We start from the raw sequence: 18707 nt of genomic DNA on the forward strand, positions 1-18707 counted from the left end.
TGATTTACATGCTCCTCATCATCATCATCATCATCAGCAACCATATTGTGTGCGTGCAATGATTCATCTTTGTGTGTCCTCACACGATGTTGTGTCTCACTCGCTTGCTCGTGTGCGTATCTTCTTCTTCATTCCTCTCTTCATCTGTGCTTCTTCTCATTTCCACGTCTTCTCTCTCATTAAATTGTCTCCATTTGCACTTTTGTCGCCTTGTGTTCATTCTTTAACGCACTTTCTCTGTGTCTCACACACACAAACACACACACACAATCAGTGTTCTTAATACAGGTGTTATTTAACCAACGCCGTTACTTTTACTGGCAGTATAAGCAGTATCGCACTAAAATGATATCAAACAGGAGGAGGCGCCATCAATGGGAATTTTGAACAACATGTCAACGACTCAAGTGACAAACTTTGCCATCCAAACAATACCCCGTTTGTTGACAAGAAGATATGACCGCCACGGAAGGACATTCAATCTATCTATTAAGCAGAGGTCAAATTTAACGGCCATTGTTTTTGCAGCGTTGCTGTAAAATGGGAAAAAAAATGTTTTTTTTACGGTAAAATTCTGGTGACTCCGCCGCCAGTTTGTTTTTGTTTTTTTTACTGTAAAATCAACATTGGTGATTTTTACAGTGTATTACTGTAAATTAAAAAAACAAAACAAGAACATTGTCATTTTACAGTAAAATTCTGGCAACTGAGCTGCCAGTTTTTTTTTACTGTATAAATAACGGTTGTTCTTTTTACAGTGTATTATATTACTGTAAATAGAAAAAAACAATAAAATGGTAATTTTTACAGTGAAATTCTTGCGACTAAGCTGCGAGTTTTTTTAACTGTAAAATCAACAGTCGTTTTTCCAGTGTGTTACTGTAAATAGATAAACAATAATAGTGTGATATTTACAGTAACATTCTGGTGACTGAGCTGTCGGTTTTTTTTTTGCTGTAAAAATTATGGTCGTTCTTTTTACAGTGTATTAGTTTAAATAGAAAAAAAACAATAATATTGTAATTTTTACAGTAAAATTCTGGCGACAGAGCTGCCAGTTTTTTGTTTGTTTTTTTTTACTGTAAAATCGACGGTCGTTTTTACAGTATATTAGTGTAAATAGAAAAAAAACAATAACATTGTAATTTTTACAGTAAAATTCTAGTGACCAAGCTGCTAGTTTTTTGCTGTAAAAATAACGGTCATGGTTTTTACAGTGTATTACTGTAAATAGAAAAAAACAATAGCATTGTAGTTTTTACAGTGAAATTCTTGCGACGGAGCTGACAGTTTTTTTTATCTGTAAAATCAACAGTCGTCGTTTTTACAGTGTATTACTGTAAAAAGAAAAAAACAATAACATTGTCATTTTTACAGTGAAATTCTTGCGACTGAACTACGAGGTTGTTGTTTTTTACTGTAAAATCAACAGTTGTTTTTCCAGTGTGTTACTGTAAGTAAAAAAACAATAATAGTGTCATATTTACAGTAAAATTCTGGTGACTGAGCTGCAAGTTTTTTTACTGTAAAAATAATGGTTGTTCTTTTTACAGTGTATTACTGTAAATAGAAAAAAACAATAACATGATCATTTTTACAGTAAAATTCTGGTGACCAAGCTGATAGTTTTTTACTGTAAAAATAACGGTCATGGTTTTTACAGTGTTTTAATGTAAATAGAAAAAATAATAAGATTGTAATTTTTACTGTAAAATTCTTGCGACTGAGCTCCGAGTTTGTTTTTTTTACTGTAAAATCAACAGTCATTGTTTTTACAGTGTATTACTGTAAATAGAAAAAAAAACAATAACATTGTCATTTTTACAGTGAAATTCTTGCGACTGAGCTGCGAGTTTGTTTTTTTACTGTAAAATCAACAGTCGCTTTTCCAGTGTGTTACTGTAAATAGATAAACAATAATAGTGTCATATTTACAGTAACATTCTGGTAACCAAGCTGCCAGTTTTTTACTGTAAAAATAACGATCATGGTTTTTACAGTGTATTACTGTAAATAGAAAAAAAAATAACATTGTAATATTTACAGTAAAATTCTTGCGACTGAGCTCAGAGTTTTGTTTTTTTTTACTGTAAAATTAACAGTCATTGTTTTTACAGTGTATTACTGTAAATAGATAAACAACAATAGTGTCATATTTACAGTGAAATTCTTGCGACTGAGCTGCCAGGTTTTTTTAATCTGTAAAATCAACAGTCGTCGTTTTTACAGTGTATTACTGCAAATAGAAAGAAACAACAACATTGTCTTTTTTTACTGTGAAATTCTTGCGACTGAGCTGCAAGTTTTTTACTGTAAAATCAACAGTCGTTTTTCCAGTGTGTTACTGTAAATAGATAAACAATAATAGTGTCATATTTACAGTAACATTCTGGTGACTGAGCTGCAAGTTTTTTTTACTGTAAAAATAACGGTTGTTCTTTTTACAGTGTATTACTGTAAATAGAAAAAAACAATAACATTGTAATTTTTACAGTAAAATTCTGGCGACTGAGCTGCCAGTTTTGTTTTAATATGTAAAATCGTTGGTCATTGTTTTTACGGTGTATTACTGTAAATAGAAAAAAACAATAACATTGTCATTTTTACAGTAAAATTCTTTCTACTGAGCTGCGAGTTTTTTTTTTAACTGTAAAATCAACAGTCGTTTTTCCAGTGTGTTACTGTATATAGATAAACAATAATAGTGTCATATTTACAGTAACATTCTGGTGACTGAGCTGCCATTTTTTTTACTGTAAAAAATAATGGTTGTTTTTACAGTGTATTACTGTAAAGAGAAAAAAACAATAACATTGTCATTTTTACAGTAAAATTCTGGTGACTGAGCTGCAAGTTTTTTTACTGTAAAAATAACGGTCATGGTTTTTACAGTGTGTTACTGTATATAGAAAAAAAACGATAAGATTGTAATTTTTACAGTAAAATTCTTGCGACTGAGCTCTGAGTTCGGTTTTTTTACTGTAAAATCAACAGACATTGTTTTTAAAGTGTATTACTGTAAATAGATAAACAATAACATTATCATTTTTACAGTGAAATTATTGCGACTGAGCTGCCAGTTTTTTTTTTACTGTAAAATCAACAGTCGTTTTTCCAGTGTGTTACTGTAAATAGATAAACAATAATAGTGTCATATTTACAGTAACATTCTGGTGACTGAGCAGCCGGTTTTTTTACTGTAAAAATGATGGTCGTTCTTTTTACAGGTTATTACTGTAAATAGGAAAAAACAATAACATTGTCATTTTTACAGTAAAATTCTTGCGGCTGAGCTGCCAGTTTTTTTTTTACTGAAAAATCAACAGTCGTTTTTCCAGTGTGTTACTGTAAATAGATAAACAATAATAGTGTCATATTTACAGTAACATTATGGTGACTGAGCTGCCGGGTTTTTTTACTGTAAAAAATAATGTTTGTTTTTACAGTGTATTACAAGTATATAGAAAAAAACAATAACATTGTCATTTTTACAGTAAAATTCTGGTGACCAAGCTGCCAGTTTTTTTTACTGTAAAAATAACGGTCATGGTTTTTACAGTGTATTACTGTAAATAGAAAAAAAACAATAACATTGTAATTTTTACAGTAAAATTCTTGCGACTGAGCTCCGAGTTGTTTTTTTTACTGTAAAATCAACAGTCATTGTTTTTACAGTGCATTACTGTAAATAGATAAACAATAATGGTGTCATTTTTGCAGTAAAATTCTGGTGACTGAGCTGCCAGTTTTTTTCACTGCAAAATCAACAGCCATTGTTTTTACAGTGTATTACTGTAAATAGAAAAAATGTTAACATTGTCATTTTAACAGTAAAATTCTGGTTACTAATTTGCCAGTTTTTCGTACCATAAAAATAATGGTTTGTTTTTTTTACAGTGTATTACTGTAAATAGAAAAAAATAATAACTTTGTAATTTTTACAGTAAAATTATTGCGACTGAGCTGCCAGTTTCTTTTTTTTTTACTGTAAAATCACAAGTTTTGCTTTTTACAGTGTATTGCTGTAAATAGAGAAAAACAATAACATTGTCATTTTTGCAGTAAAATTCTGGCGACTGAGCTGGCAGTTTTTTTTTTACTGTAAAATCAACAGTCGTGGTTTTTACAGTGTGTTACTATAAATAAAAAAAATATTGACATTGTCATTTTTTACAGTAAAATTCTGGTGACTTAAGTTGCTGTTTTTTTTTACTGTAAAAATAACGGTCGTTCTTTTTACAGTGTATTACTGTAAATAGAAAAAAACAATAGCATTTTAATTTTTACAGTGAAATTCTTGCGACGGAGCTGACAGTTTTTTTTATCTGTAAAATCAACAGTCGTTGTTTTTACAGTGTGTTACTGTAAATAGAAAAAACAATAACTGTCATTTTTACAGTGAAAGTCTTGCGACTGAGCTGCGAGTTTGTTTGGTTTTTTTCACTGTAAAATCAACAGTCGTTTTCCCAGTGTGTTACTGTAAATAGATAAACAATAATAGTGTCATATTTACAGTAACATTCTGGTGACTGAGCTGCCAGTTTTTTATTGTAAAAATAACGGTCGTTCTTTTTACAGTGTATTACTGTAAATAGAAAAAAACAATAACATTGTCATTTTTACAGTAAAATTCTAGCGACTGAGCTGCAAGTTTTTTTTTTACTGTAAAATCAACAGTCGTTTTTCCAGTGTGTTACTGTAAATAGATAAACAATAATAGTGTCATTTTTGCAGTAAAATTCTGGCGACTGAGCTGCCAGTTTTTTGTACTGTGAAAATCAACAGTCATGGTTTTTACAGTGTAATACTGTAAAGAGAACAAATATTAACATTGTCATTTTTACAGTAAAATTCTGGTGACAAAGTTGCCTTTTTTTTTTTTTACTGTAAAAACAACGGTCGTTCTTTTTACAGTTTCTTACTGTAAATAGAAAAAGACAATAACATTGTCATTTTTACATTGAAATTCTTGCGACTGAGCTGCCAGTTTTTGTTTTTTTACTGTAAAATCAACAGTCGTTTTTACAGTGTGTTACTGTAAATAGAAAAAAACAATAACATTGTCATTTTTACAGTAAAATTCTAGCGACTGAGCTGCACGTTTTTTTTTACTGTAAAATCAACAGTTGTATTTCCAGTGTGTTACTGTAAATAGATAAACAATAATAGTGTCATATTTACAGTAACATTCTGGCAACTGAGCTGCCAATTTTTTTTACTGTGAAAATCAACAGTCATGGTTTTTACAGTGTATTACTGTAAATAGAACAAATATTAACATTGTCATTTTTACAGTAAAATTCTGGTGACTAAGTTGCCGTTTTTTTTTTTACTGTAAAAATACCGGTCATTCTTTTTACAGTTTATTACTGTAAATAGAAAAAAACAACAGCATTGTCATTTTTGCAGTGAAATTCTTGCGACTGAGCTGCCAGTTTTTGTTTTTTTTACTGTAAAATCAACAGTCGTTGTTTTTACAGTGTGTTACTGTAAATAGAAAAAAACAATAACATTGTCATTTTTACAGTGAAATTCTAGCGACTGAGCTGCAAGTTTTTTTTTTACTTTAAAATCAACAGTCCTTTTTCCAGTGTGTTACTGTAAATAGATAAACAATAATAGTGTCATATTTACAGTAACATTCTGGCAACTGAGCTGCCAATTTTTTTTTTTACTGTAAAAATAACTATTATATTAGTGTAAATGGGAAAAAAACAATAACATTGTCATTTTTACAGTGAAATTCTAGCAACTGAGCTGTCAGTTTTTACTGTAAATATGTATTTTTACGGTAAAGTTGAGCTGGCAGTTTTTGACTGATGTTTTTTTTTACAGCGTAGGTTTTACGTCCCGAGCGTCGTCCTCGTACTTCCTGTCCCCCGTGGCGTCGCCGGGATTCTTCCCGTCCAGCTGGCGCAGCTCGCCGCGCTAATCCCCGAACGCCGTTGATCTTTTCAAGCGAGAGCAGGATGGATTGGTTTGTGTCTAGACATCATGTCAGGGAGGGAGGGGGCGGGGCCAAGCGAGCGGCATCCACATTTATGTAAATGTTGCACCATCAAGTGGACCAACGTTCAATTCCCTTTTCATGGCCGCCGATGCTCCCCCGCATCCTCTCGCCAGATGATGCGCCTCGCCTCATGTTCATCTTCTCGCTGGCATTCAGGATGCTGGCGTGAGACGGCAGGGAGGGAGGGGCCGCCCCTTCTGATAACATCCGGCTCCGTCTCGCCTCTTGCTAATAACAATGAAGACCGAGGAGACAAAAGTCCCTCAGAGGGTCCCTACAAGCCCAGCCCTCTCCGTCCAGGAAGCGACCATATTTAGCCTGCCAGGAAGTCGCCTGAGCTGCCTGGCAGCAGTTTCCATAGCAACAGAGTTTTGTTGCCTCGCGCCGCAGGAAGACGGAGGCTGCGTGCGGGATAAGGACCTGAGAGACGAGACGTGCGATGATCGGACCGACACAAAATATCAACAGCTTCCACGCGGCGAAACAGTCGTGAAATAAATGGCCGAATAAAAATAAAAATTATTGACAAATTAAAACAATTTAGAACATGTAAAAAACAACAAATAATAAAGAAATGACAAAACAATTTTTTTTTTAAACAAAACAATTAAACTTTTTTTTTTTAAATAAAAACCAAATAAAATAATTTATGACAAACCAAAGAAATACATTTTATTTTTTTAAATCAGTGTAGAAAATTGAAAAGAAAAACTCAAATAAATAAATGACAAAACAAAACAAAAATATGAATAATTGATCAAATAAAACAATTTAAAACATGTTAAAAAAAAGAAAGAAATAAATGACCAAAAAATTATATATACAAAAATGGCAAAACAAACAATGAGTACCTAATTGATCAAACAAAACAATTTCAAACATGTAAAAAAAACAGCAACAAATAAATAAATAAATGACAAAACCAAATAATAAATAAATACTTGATAGAACAAACTAATTTAAAAAATGTACCAAAACATTTTCAAAAAAACGAATAATAAATAAATAAATAAATGGCCAAACAAAACCAAAAATTATTGACAAATTAAAACAATTTAGAACATGTAAAAAAAATAAAGAAATTACAAAAAAAATTTAAAAAACAATTTTAAAAAATGTTTTGAATAAAAAACAAATAAAATAATTTATGACAAAACAAAGAAATAATTATTATTTTTTTTTTTTAAATCAGTGTAGAAAATTTTAAAGGAAAACTCAAACAAATGACAAAACAAAAAATATATATAAATAATTGATCAAATAAAACAATTTAAACAATTTAAAACATGTTAAAAAAACAACAAATAAATGACCAAAAAATTATAAATACAAAATTGACACAACAAACAATGAATACATAATTGATCAAACAAAACAAGTTAAAACATGTAAAAAAAAAAACAGCAACAAATAAATAAATAAATGACAAAACCAAATAATAAATACATAGTTGATAGAACAAACTCATTAAAAAATAAAAATATAGATTAAAAAAAACAACAACAAATAAATAAATAAATGGCAAAACAAAAAAATTAGAAATACATTTAAAAAAATAATAATTTGGGGAAGCCGTGTCAGCAACTTTAGGGTTCCTGGTTTTTATCCCCAGCTTCGGCCTATCTAGTCACGGCCGTTGTGTCCTTGAGCAAGACACTTCACCCTTGCTCCTGATGGGTGGTGGTTAGGGCCTTGCATGGCAACTCCCGCCATCAGTGTGTGAATATGTGTGTGAATGGGTGAATCGTGTTCAAGTATAATCCATTTACCATTCAAATAAATGACTAATCCAAAAAATAAATAAATAATTGATAAAACAAACAAATTAAAAAAATGGAGAAAAGAACAACAACTAATAAATAAATAAATGACAAAACAAAAAATAAATAAATAGTTGATAAAACAAGACAGTTTAAAAAATTTAAAAAACAAATAAATAAATGACAAAACCACAAATAAATAATTGATAAAACAAACACATTTTTAAAATGTAAAAAAATTATAACACATAAATAAATGACAAAACAAAAAACAGACAAACAAAACAAAAATGAATAATTGATTAAAACAAAACAATAAAAACATGTTACATAAAACCCAAACAAATAAATAAATGATAAAACAAAAAACAAATAAATAAATGACAAAACAAAAACAAATTAATAATTGATAAACACAATACAATTTAAAACATGTAAAAAAACAAAAATAAATGACAAAACCAAACAAAAACATTCTTAATAGAAACAAAACAATACAAAAATGTAAAAATAAAACCCAAACAAATTCATAAATGACCAAACAAACAACAAATATAAATAAATGAGACGACAACAACAAAGGAAACATTAGACAGACTTTTAAAAACATGCAAGGTGCAAACTTAAAATTTCATACAAAAACTCTCCTCTGATTCAAATAGACTGCTTACTCTGTATTCATTATAATATTAACACATTTACACTAACCCACAAGTACTGTACATTAATACACTACTTCCACACAGTATAATACACTGCTGTATCGTCATACATTACTTTCAAACTGTCTGATACATGTTGGATACGTCTACAAATGTGATACTGTATGTAGAATACTGTATGTAGGATACTTATGTGCCGTCCTCACAACAAGCTAGAAGGTGATAAGTATACCGATGGGTACAGAATGTAGTACTTAGTACTAACAAATTCCGTCAGTACTACCAAGTATTGATTCATGTCAAATCCAAGGGTACGATATCTGGATGCCGTTTATGCACATGACATCGTGTGCGGTTGCAGACTCGCGTATCGAATTTTCCCTGCCAACAAAGCAAGCGTCTCTGATAGAAAGCACTCAAAAGTAAGGCTCCACTTCTCAAAATGCATTAGCCCCATGCCAACTTACATTGGATATCCCATAGACATGCTACTGACTAGCATTAGCGATTTTACACGGCGATTTTCAACACCTCCAAAGTTGGTCATGAAAACTACGACTCGGATGCATGTGACAATCAAACATCAGGTGCGTAAAAGGTAACACCTTTTTCACTTCCGTTACGTTACCGATATCGGAGCCGTGAGTATTGGCCGATATTTTCAACACGATATCAGCAGGAATCACGCACACTTTTATTATTTAGCAGTGTGAAATGTTGGAAACATGTTTTATAAGTGGCTATGAAAAACACCAACCTATTTATCATTAACTCTCTGAAATGGACTTATTCTGTCTTTAAGTTGAAGTGGGGTGGTAATTTTTATTTTTATTTTATTTTTTTTATTTTATTTTATTTATTTTTTTTGGATAAACCCAGTGGCCACAATAATTCGTGAAGGTAAGCTCACGGCGCATTAAGTGGAACACTGCGGACACGTTTGTTACTGGATACTTTCTATTACACTTCTGCCTCGGAGACTTTGTAAGTAATATGCAACTGTAATACTTGTTTGTATATTGTTGAAATACTATTATACATGTCTAGCTTGTGTGCTATTGTGTGCTTAGCTGTTGCGTAGCTGCTAGCTCCTAGTAGTCTATAGCCTAGCATATTTACATTTTGTAAAAGACTTGACTAATATATATATTATTTATATACATATATATTTATATGTATATTTATGTATATATTTATGGTAACACTTTAGTATGGGGAACATATTCACCATTAATTAGTTGCTTATTAACATGCAAATTAGTAACATATTGGCTCTTAATTAGTCATTATTAAATACTTATTAATGCCTTATTCTGCATGGCCTTATTATACAACTAGTATACCCTAACCCCCTAACTCTAACCCTAACCAAATAACTCTAAATGAAGTCTTTGTTACTTAGAATATGTTCCCCATACTAAAGTGTTACCATATTTATATATGTGTATATATGTATAAGTGCATATATGTATGCATATATGTATATGTGCATATATGTATGTATATATGTATATGTGTACATATATATGTATATGTGCATATATGTATGTATATATGTATATGTGCATGTATATATGTCTATGTGTATGTATGTATATGTGCATATATGTATGTATATATGTATATGTGCATATATGTATGTATATGTGTATATATGTATATATATATATGTATATGTGCATATATGTATGTATATATGTATATGGGCATATATGTATGTATATATGTATATGTGCATATACAGTATGTATGTATATATGTATATATGTACATATATGTATGTATATGTGCATATATGTATTTATATATGTATATGTGCATATATGTATGTATATGTGCATATATGTATGTGTATACATATGTATATGTGCATATGTGTATATGTATATGTGCATATATGTATGTATATACTGTATGTATATGTGTATACGTATGTATATGTGCATATATGTATGTATACATGTATATGTGTATATATGTATATGTGCATATATGTATGTATATATGTATGTGTGCATATATGTATGTATATGTGTATATATATATATATATATATATATATATATATATATATATATATATATATATATATGTATATGTGCATATATGTATGTATATATGCATATGTGCATATATGTATGTATATATGTATATGTGCATATACAGTATGTATGTATATATGTACATATATGTATGTATATGTGCATATATGTATTTATATATGTATATGTGCGTATATGTATGTATATGTGCATATATGTATGTGTGTATACATATGTATGTGTGCATATGTGTATATGTATATGTGCATATATGTATGTATATACTGTATGTATATGTGTATACGTATGTATATGTGCATATATGTATGTATATATGTATATGTGTATATACATATATGTGCATATATGTATGTATATATGTATATGTGCATATATGTATGTATATGTGTATGTATGTATATGTGCATATATGTATGTATATATGTATATGTGCATATATGTATGTATATATGTGTATACGTATGTACATGTGCATATATATATGTATATGTGTATATATATGTATATGTGCATATATATATGTATATGTGCATATATGTATGTACATGTGTATATATATGTATATGTGCATACATGTATGTATATATGTATATGTGTATACATATGTATATGTGCATATATGTATGTATATGTGTATACATATGTATATGTGCATATATGTATGTAAATATATGTATATGTGCATATATGTATGTATATGTGTATACATATGTATATGTGCATATATGTATGTATATATGTATATGTGTATATATATGTATATGTGCATATATGTACGTATATGTGTATATATGTGAATATATGTATGTATATGTGTATATATATGTATACGTGCTTATATGTACGTATATGTGTGTATATATATATGTGCTAATAATGTATGTATATGTGTATATATATAAAAAATACATTTTAGGAAGGAAGTTTAGTTTACAGTGAATACGTTAGCTAGGTACTACGTTCTCTATGTGGAGCAAATGCTAGTCAACAACTAGCTTGACACGAGAGGTCGTGACAGGTAATAATTGATCACCACTGCATAGAGAGATGCTATGATATGTTGTGATGTGTGTGATGTTGTGGTCCTTTAAGAGCACATATCAAACCCCTCCCCTTTCCTGGCCTCCACAGGACTCACAGGGCTCGTCTGCCTCGCTGTCCTCCGATCCAGTGTCCAGCCCGGCGGATGGCGGCGGTGAGCGACCTTTTTTGTTGTTGTCACTATTACAAAAAGTGTCGTCTCGTCTTTCCTTCGCTGTGACAAAACTGCAGGGTTTACCCCTTAATGTATTATTATTATTTATTTAAAAAATAAATAAAAGTAATATAATGTATTGTAAGTCTGACGCTATTTTTAACTTGTATTGAGAATCTTAGGATAACAAACACTTTTGTCTCAACAACACTTCCTCATTCTCCGCCAATCACCTTACAGGCATGGGCGGTGTGTTTGTGACCGTGGGAAAAAACGGGCATCAAATCCAAACCCCACCAATATTAAGACCAGTATGAATGGACAATTATAGCCTATCATTTGCACACTATTGACAAGTTATGTACCAATAAAAAAGATTTTGACCACCAAAAACAGTATTTGATCCCATATAACGATAACTGATTTGTTTTTTAATGTATGTGTACATTTTGTAGCCTTTTTAAAGAAAAAAAAATAGCATCGTAGCAAATCTGGCAAATGACTCACCTGTAGCCACGCCCCCTGACCACGCCCCCATGGCAGTCTTGGGGAAACCCTGAACTGTCATGTGACCTTTTGTAGGCGTCGTCCAATCAGGTCTGCTCACTAGCGATGGTTACATGAGTGCATGGCACACTCACTACATGTATTGATGCTGTGTTCGTGTTTCATCTGCTGGATACTGTGTAGATACATATATATATACATATATACACTTTATATGTACTTATATGTGTGTGTATATAAAAAAAAATATATATATATATATTACTTTACTAATAGCTGCATTTATTTATATATGTTATATATACACATATATACATATATACACATATATATACTGTATATACATATACTGTGTAGCTAAATATACATACAGTACATTTGTGTTTTTCTTAAAGTGACACACACACACACGGAGGTATCAGTGTTGTTATTTTCTTAAAGTGACACACACACACACACGAATGTATCAATGTTGTTATTTTCTTAAAGTGACACACACACACGGAGGTGTCAGTGTTGTTATTTTCTTAAAGTGACACACACACACACGGAGGTATCAGTGTTGTTGTTTTCTTAAAGTGATACACACACACGGAGGTGTCAGTGTTGTTATTTTCTTAAAGTGACACACACACACACGGAGGTATCAGTGTTGTTGTTTTCTTAAAGTGACACACACACACGGAGGTATCAATGTTGTTGTTTTCTTAAAGTGACACACACACACGGAGGTATCAGTGTTGTTGTTTTCTTAAAGTGACACACACACACGGAGGTATCAATGTTGTTGTTTTCTTAAAGTGACACACACACACGGAGGTATCAGTGTTGTTGTTTTCTTAAAGTGACACACACACACACGGAGGTATCAATGTTGTTGTTTTCTTAAAGTGACACACACACACACGGAGGTATCAATGTTGTTGTTTTCTTAAAGTGACACACACACACACGGAGGTATCAATGTTGTTGTTTTCTTAAAGTGACACACACACACACGGAGGTATCAATGTTGTTGTTTTCTTAAAGTGACACACACACACACGGAGGTATCAATGTTGTTGTTTTCTTAAAGTGACACACACACACACGGAGGTATCAATGTTGTTGTTTTCTTAAAGTGACACACACACACAGAGGAATCAATGTTGTTGTTTTCTTAAAGTGACACACACACACGGATGTATCAATGTTGTTGTTTTCTTAAAGTGACACACACACACACACAGAGGTATCAATGTTGTTATTTTCTTAAAGTGACACAAACACACACGAAGGTATCAGTGTTATTGTTTTCTTAAAGTGACACACACACACACGGAGGTATCAATGTTGTTGTTTTCTTAAAGTGACACACACACGAAGGTATCAGTGTTGTTGTTTTCTTAAAGTGACACACACACACACGAAGGTATCAGTGTTATTGTTTTCTTAAAGTGACACACACACACACGGAGGTTTCAGTGTTGTTATTTTCTTAAAGTGACACACACACACGGAGGTATCAATGTTGTTGTTTTCTTAAAGTGACACACACACGGAGGTATCAGTGTTGTTATTTTCTTAAAGTGACACACACACACACACACGGAGGTATCAGTGTTGTTGTTTTCTTAAAGTGACACACACACGGAGGTATCAGTGTTGTTATTTTCTTAAAGTGACACACACACACGGAGGTATCAGTGTTGTTGTTTTCTTAAAGTGACACACACACGGAGGTATCAGTGTTGTTATTTTCTTAAAGTGACACACACACACGGAGGTATCAGTGTTGTTATTTTCTTAAAGTGACACACACGGAGGTATCAGTGTTGTTGTTTTCTTAAAGTGACACACACACACTGAGGTATCAGTGTTGTTTTTTTCTTAAAGTGACACACACACACTGAGGTATCAGTGTTGTTGTTTTCTTAAAGTGACACACACACACGGAGGTATCAATGTTGTTATTTTCTTAAAGTGACACACACACACACGGAGGTATCAGTGTTGTTATTTTCTTAAAGTGACACACACACACGGAGGTATCAGTGTTGTTGTTTTCTTAAAGTGACACACACACACAGAGGTATCAGTGTTGTTATTTTCTTAAAGTGACACACACACGGAGGTATCAGTGTTGTTATTTTCTTAAAGTGACACACACACACACACACGGAGGTATCAGTGTTGTTGTTTTCTTAAAGTGACACACACACACGGAGGTATCAGTGTTGTTGTTTCCTTAAAGTGACACAAACACACGGAGTTATCAGTGTTGTTGTTTTCTTAAAGTGACACACACACACACGGAGGTATCAATGTTGTTGTTTTCTTAAAGTGACACACACACACAGAGGAATCAATGTTGTTGTTTTCTTAAAGTGACACACACACACGGATGTATCAATGTTGTTGTTTTCTTAAAGTGACACACACACACACAGAGGTATCAATGTTGTTATTTTCTTAAAGTGACACACACACACACGAAGGTATCAGTGTTATTGTTTTCTTAAAGTGACACACACACACACGGAGGTATCAATGTTGTTGTTTTCTTAAAGTGACACACACACGAAGGTATCAGTGTTGTTGTTTTCTTAAAGTGACACACACACACACGAAGGTATCAGTGTTATTGTTTTCTTAAAGTGACACACACACACACGGAGGTTTCAGTGTTGTTATTTTCTTAAAGTGACACACACACACACGGAGGTTTCAGTGTTGTTATTTTCTTAAAGTGACACACACACACACGGAGGTATCAATGTTGTTGTTTTCTTAAAGTGACACACACACGGAGGTATCAGTGTTGTTATTTTCTTAAATTGACACACACACACACACACGGAGGTATCAGTGTTGTTGTTTTCTTAAAGTGACACACACACGGAGGTATCAGTGTTGTTATTTTCTTAAAGTGACACACACACACACGGAGGTATCAGTGTTGTTGTTTTCTTAAAGTGACACACACACGGAGGTATCAGTGTTGTTATTTTCTTAAAGTGACACACACACACGGAGGTATCAGTGTTGTTATTTTCTTAAAGTGACACACACGGAGGTATCAGTGTTGTTGTTTTCTTAAAGTGACACACACACACTGAGGTATCAGTGTTGTTTTTTTCTTAAAGTGACACACACACACTGAGGTATCAGTGTTGTTGTTTTCTTAAAGTGACACACACACACGGAGGTATCAATGTTGTTATTTTCTTAAAGTGACACACACACACACGGAGGTATCAGTGTTGTTATTTTCTTAAAGTGACACACACACACGGAGGTATCAGTGTTGTTGTTTTCTTAAAGTGACACACACACGGAGGTATCAGTGTTGTTATTTTCTTAAAGTGACACACACACACGGAGGTATCAATGTTGTTGTTTTCTTAAAGTGACACACACACGGAGGTATCAATGTTGTTGTTTTCTTAATTTGACACACACAAATGGAGGTATCAGTGTTGTTATTTTCTTAAAGTGACACACACACGGAGGTATCAGTGTTGTTATTTTCTTAAAGTGACACACACACACGGAGGTATCAGTGTTGTTGTTTTCTTAAAGTGACACACACACACAGAGGTATCAGTGTTGTTATTTTCTTAAAGTGACACACACACGGAGGTATCAGTGTTGTTATTTTCTTAAAGTGACACACACACACACACACGGAGGTATCAGTGTTGTTGTTTTCTTAAAGTGACACACACACACACACGGAGGTATCAGTGTTGTTGTTTCCTTAAAGTGACACAAACACACGGAGTTATCAGTGTTGTTGTTTTCTTAAAGTGACACACACACACACGGAGGTATCAATGTTGTTGTTTTCTTAAAGTGACACACACACACGGAGGTATCAGTTTTGTTATTTTCTTAAAGTGACACACACACACGGAGGTGTCAATGTTGTTATTTTCTTAAAGTGACATACACACACACACGGATGTATCAATGTTGTTATTTTCTTAAAGTGACACACACACACGGATGTATCAATGTTGTTATTTTCTTAAAGTGACACACACATGGAGGTATCAATGTTGTTATTTTCTTAAAGTGACACACACACACGGAGGTATCAGTGTTGTTATTTTCTTAAAGTGACACACACACACGGAGGTATCAATGTTGTTGTTTTCTTAAAGTGACACACACACACGGAGGTATCAGTGTTGTTGTTTTCTTAAAGTGACACACACACGGAGGTATCAATGTTGCTATTTTCTTAAAGTGACACACACACACACGGAGGTATCAATGTTGTTGTTTTCTTAAAGTGACACACACACACGAAGGTATCAGTGTTGTTGTTTTCTTAAAGTGACACACACACGGAGGTATCAATGTTGTTATTTTCTTAAAGTGACACACACACACACACATGTGGAGATATCAGTGTTGTTGTTTGCCAAATGACTCCTTCCCGCTATCCCATCCTTGGATGATGTCAACAACAATTAAATGTCAGCTAACGAGGTACACAATTGTTTACGCTCTCCATCTCTTACCTCGTCCCCGCAGAGGAAGTGGCCTCCGACCAGCTCCCGGCGGTCCCCTCCTACATTTCGGAACGCTACGAAGTGGGATGCATGTTGGGCGACGGGAACTTCGCCGTGGTCCACGAGTGCGTGGAGCACTCGACCGGGCGCCATTACGCTCTGAAGATCATCAACAAGGGCAAATGTCGAGGCAAGGTCTGGCAAAAACTTCCTTTCCCTCCTCCCGTCGGTGCAATGACGTTCCCGGTCTAATGGCGTCTTCTTTTCCAGGAGCACATGATCCAGAACGAGGTGGCCATCTTGCGGCGAGTCAAGCATCCCAACGTGGTGCTGCTCATCGAGGAGGTGGACACGTACAGCGAGCTCTACCTGGTCATGGAGCTGGTGGAGGTGTGTGGGGAACATATTATATGTGACCCTTCCATCTCAGTACCTTTCTCAGGGTGACGATTCCACTCAGAGTCCATTCTCCATTCAAAGCCACCCTCGCCATGTTTTATATGATGTGATAAAAGCCTTTATTACGACAACTTTCATTTTTTTCGACACTGAATTTTTTCTTGCGTGAAGTTATGCTGACTATTTCATTGGAAAAAAACATTGTGAGGGAATTTTTCAGCATAGAATTTGAATTTTTTTACTCTGGTTTTAAAACACTGAATTATTTTTACACTGAATTTTAAAACACTGATTTGTATACACTGATTTTTTTAAACAGCATGTTTACACTGATTTCTTTAAACTGAATTTTTATACTATACGCTGATTTTTTTACTCTCAATTTTTTTTTACACTGAATTTTAAAACACATAATTATTTTTGCACTGAATTTTAAAACACTAAATTATTTTACACTTAATTTTTAAACTGAATTTTTGTACACTGATTTTTTTTTTACACTGCATTTTTTACACTGAATTTTTTTTAACAATAAATTATTTTACAGTGCATTTTTTTACAAAGATTTTTTTATACACTGATTTATTTTACACTGCTTTTTTTACACTTAATTTTTTTACACAAAAGTATTTTACAGTGAATTTTTTTTACACTGAATTTTAAAACAATGAATTGTTTTACACTGAATTGTTTTACACAGAGTTTTTAAACACTGATTAATTTACACTGAATTTTAAAACACTGAATTATTTTACACTGAATTTTAAAACACTGAATTATTTTACACTTAATTTTTTAAAGAGAATTTTGTACACTGATTTTTTTTTACACTGATTTATTTTACACTGAATTTTTTTACGCTAAATTATTTTACAGTGAATTTTCTTACCCAGATTTTTTATACACTGATTTTTTTTACACTGATTTATTTTACACTGAATTTTTCTACACAAAATTATTTTACAGTGAATTTTTTTACACTGAATTTTAAAACAATGAATTGTTTTACACTGAATTGTTTTAAACAGTTTTTGTACACTGATTTTTTTACACTGAATTTTAAAACACTGAATTATTTTTACACTGAATTTTAAAACACTGAATTATTTTGCACTTAATTTTTTAAACAGAATTTTGTACACTGATTTTTTTTTACACTGATTTATTTTACACTGAATTTTTTTTACGCTAAATTATTTTACAGTGAATTTTCTTACAAAGATTTTTTATAAACTGATTTATTTTACACTGCCTTTTTTACACTTAGTTTTTTTACACAAAAGTATTTTACAGTGAATTTTTTTACACTGAATTTTAAAACAATGAATTGTTTTACACAGAGTTTTTATACACTGATTTTTTTCACACTGAATTTTAAAACACTGAATTATTTTTACACTGAATTTTAAAACACTGAATTATTTTACACTTAATTTTTTAAACAGAATTTTGTACACTGATTTTTTTTTTTACACTGATTTATTTTACATTGAATTTTTTTTACGCTAAATTATTTTACAGTGAATTTTCTAACAAAGATTTTTTATACAGTGATTTATTTTACACTGCCTTTTTTACACTTAATTTTTTTACACAAAATTATTTTACAGTG

General features: G+C 32.2%; 1 protein-coding gene across 5 annotated transcripts in view; it reads left to right on the top strand.

The window, feature by feature from the left end:
- The window catches only part of LOC133650136 (serine/threonine-protein kinase DCLK1-like), a 112512-nt gene that overhangs the window by 83033 nt on the left and 10772 nt on the right, over nt 1-18707 (top strand). For 4 of the 5 annotated variants that reach the window (XM_062047024.1, XM_062047025.1, XM_062047023.1 and 1 more), the window contains exons 7-9: nt 11627-11690; nt 16719-16891; nt 16967-17086. In XM_062047024.1, the coding sequence (XP_061903008.1) occupies nt 11627-11690; nt 16719-16891; nt 16967-17086 (357 nt within the window). The remainder of the gene's footprint in view (nt 1-11626; nt 11691-16718; nt 16892-16966; nt 17087-18707) is intronic. The other variant, XM_062047027.1, reaches the window with a different exon arrangement.

The sequence above is a fragment of the Entelurus aequoreus genome, linkage group LG05, assembly GCF_033978785.1.
Source record: "Entelurus aequoreus isolate RoL-2023_Sb linkage group LG05, RoL_Eaeq_v1.1, whole genome shotgun sequence".
Classification (NCBI taxonomy): Eukaryota; Metazoa; Chordata; class Actinopteri; order Syngnathiformes; family Syngnathidae; genus Entelurus; species Entelurus aequoreus.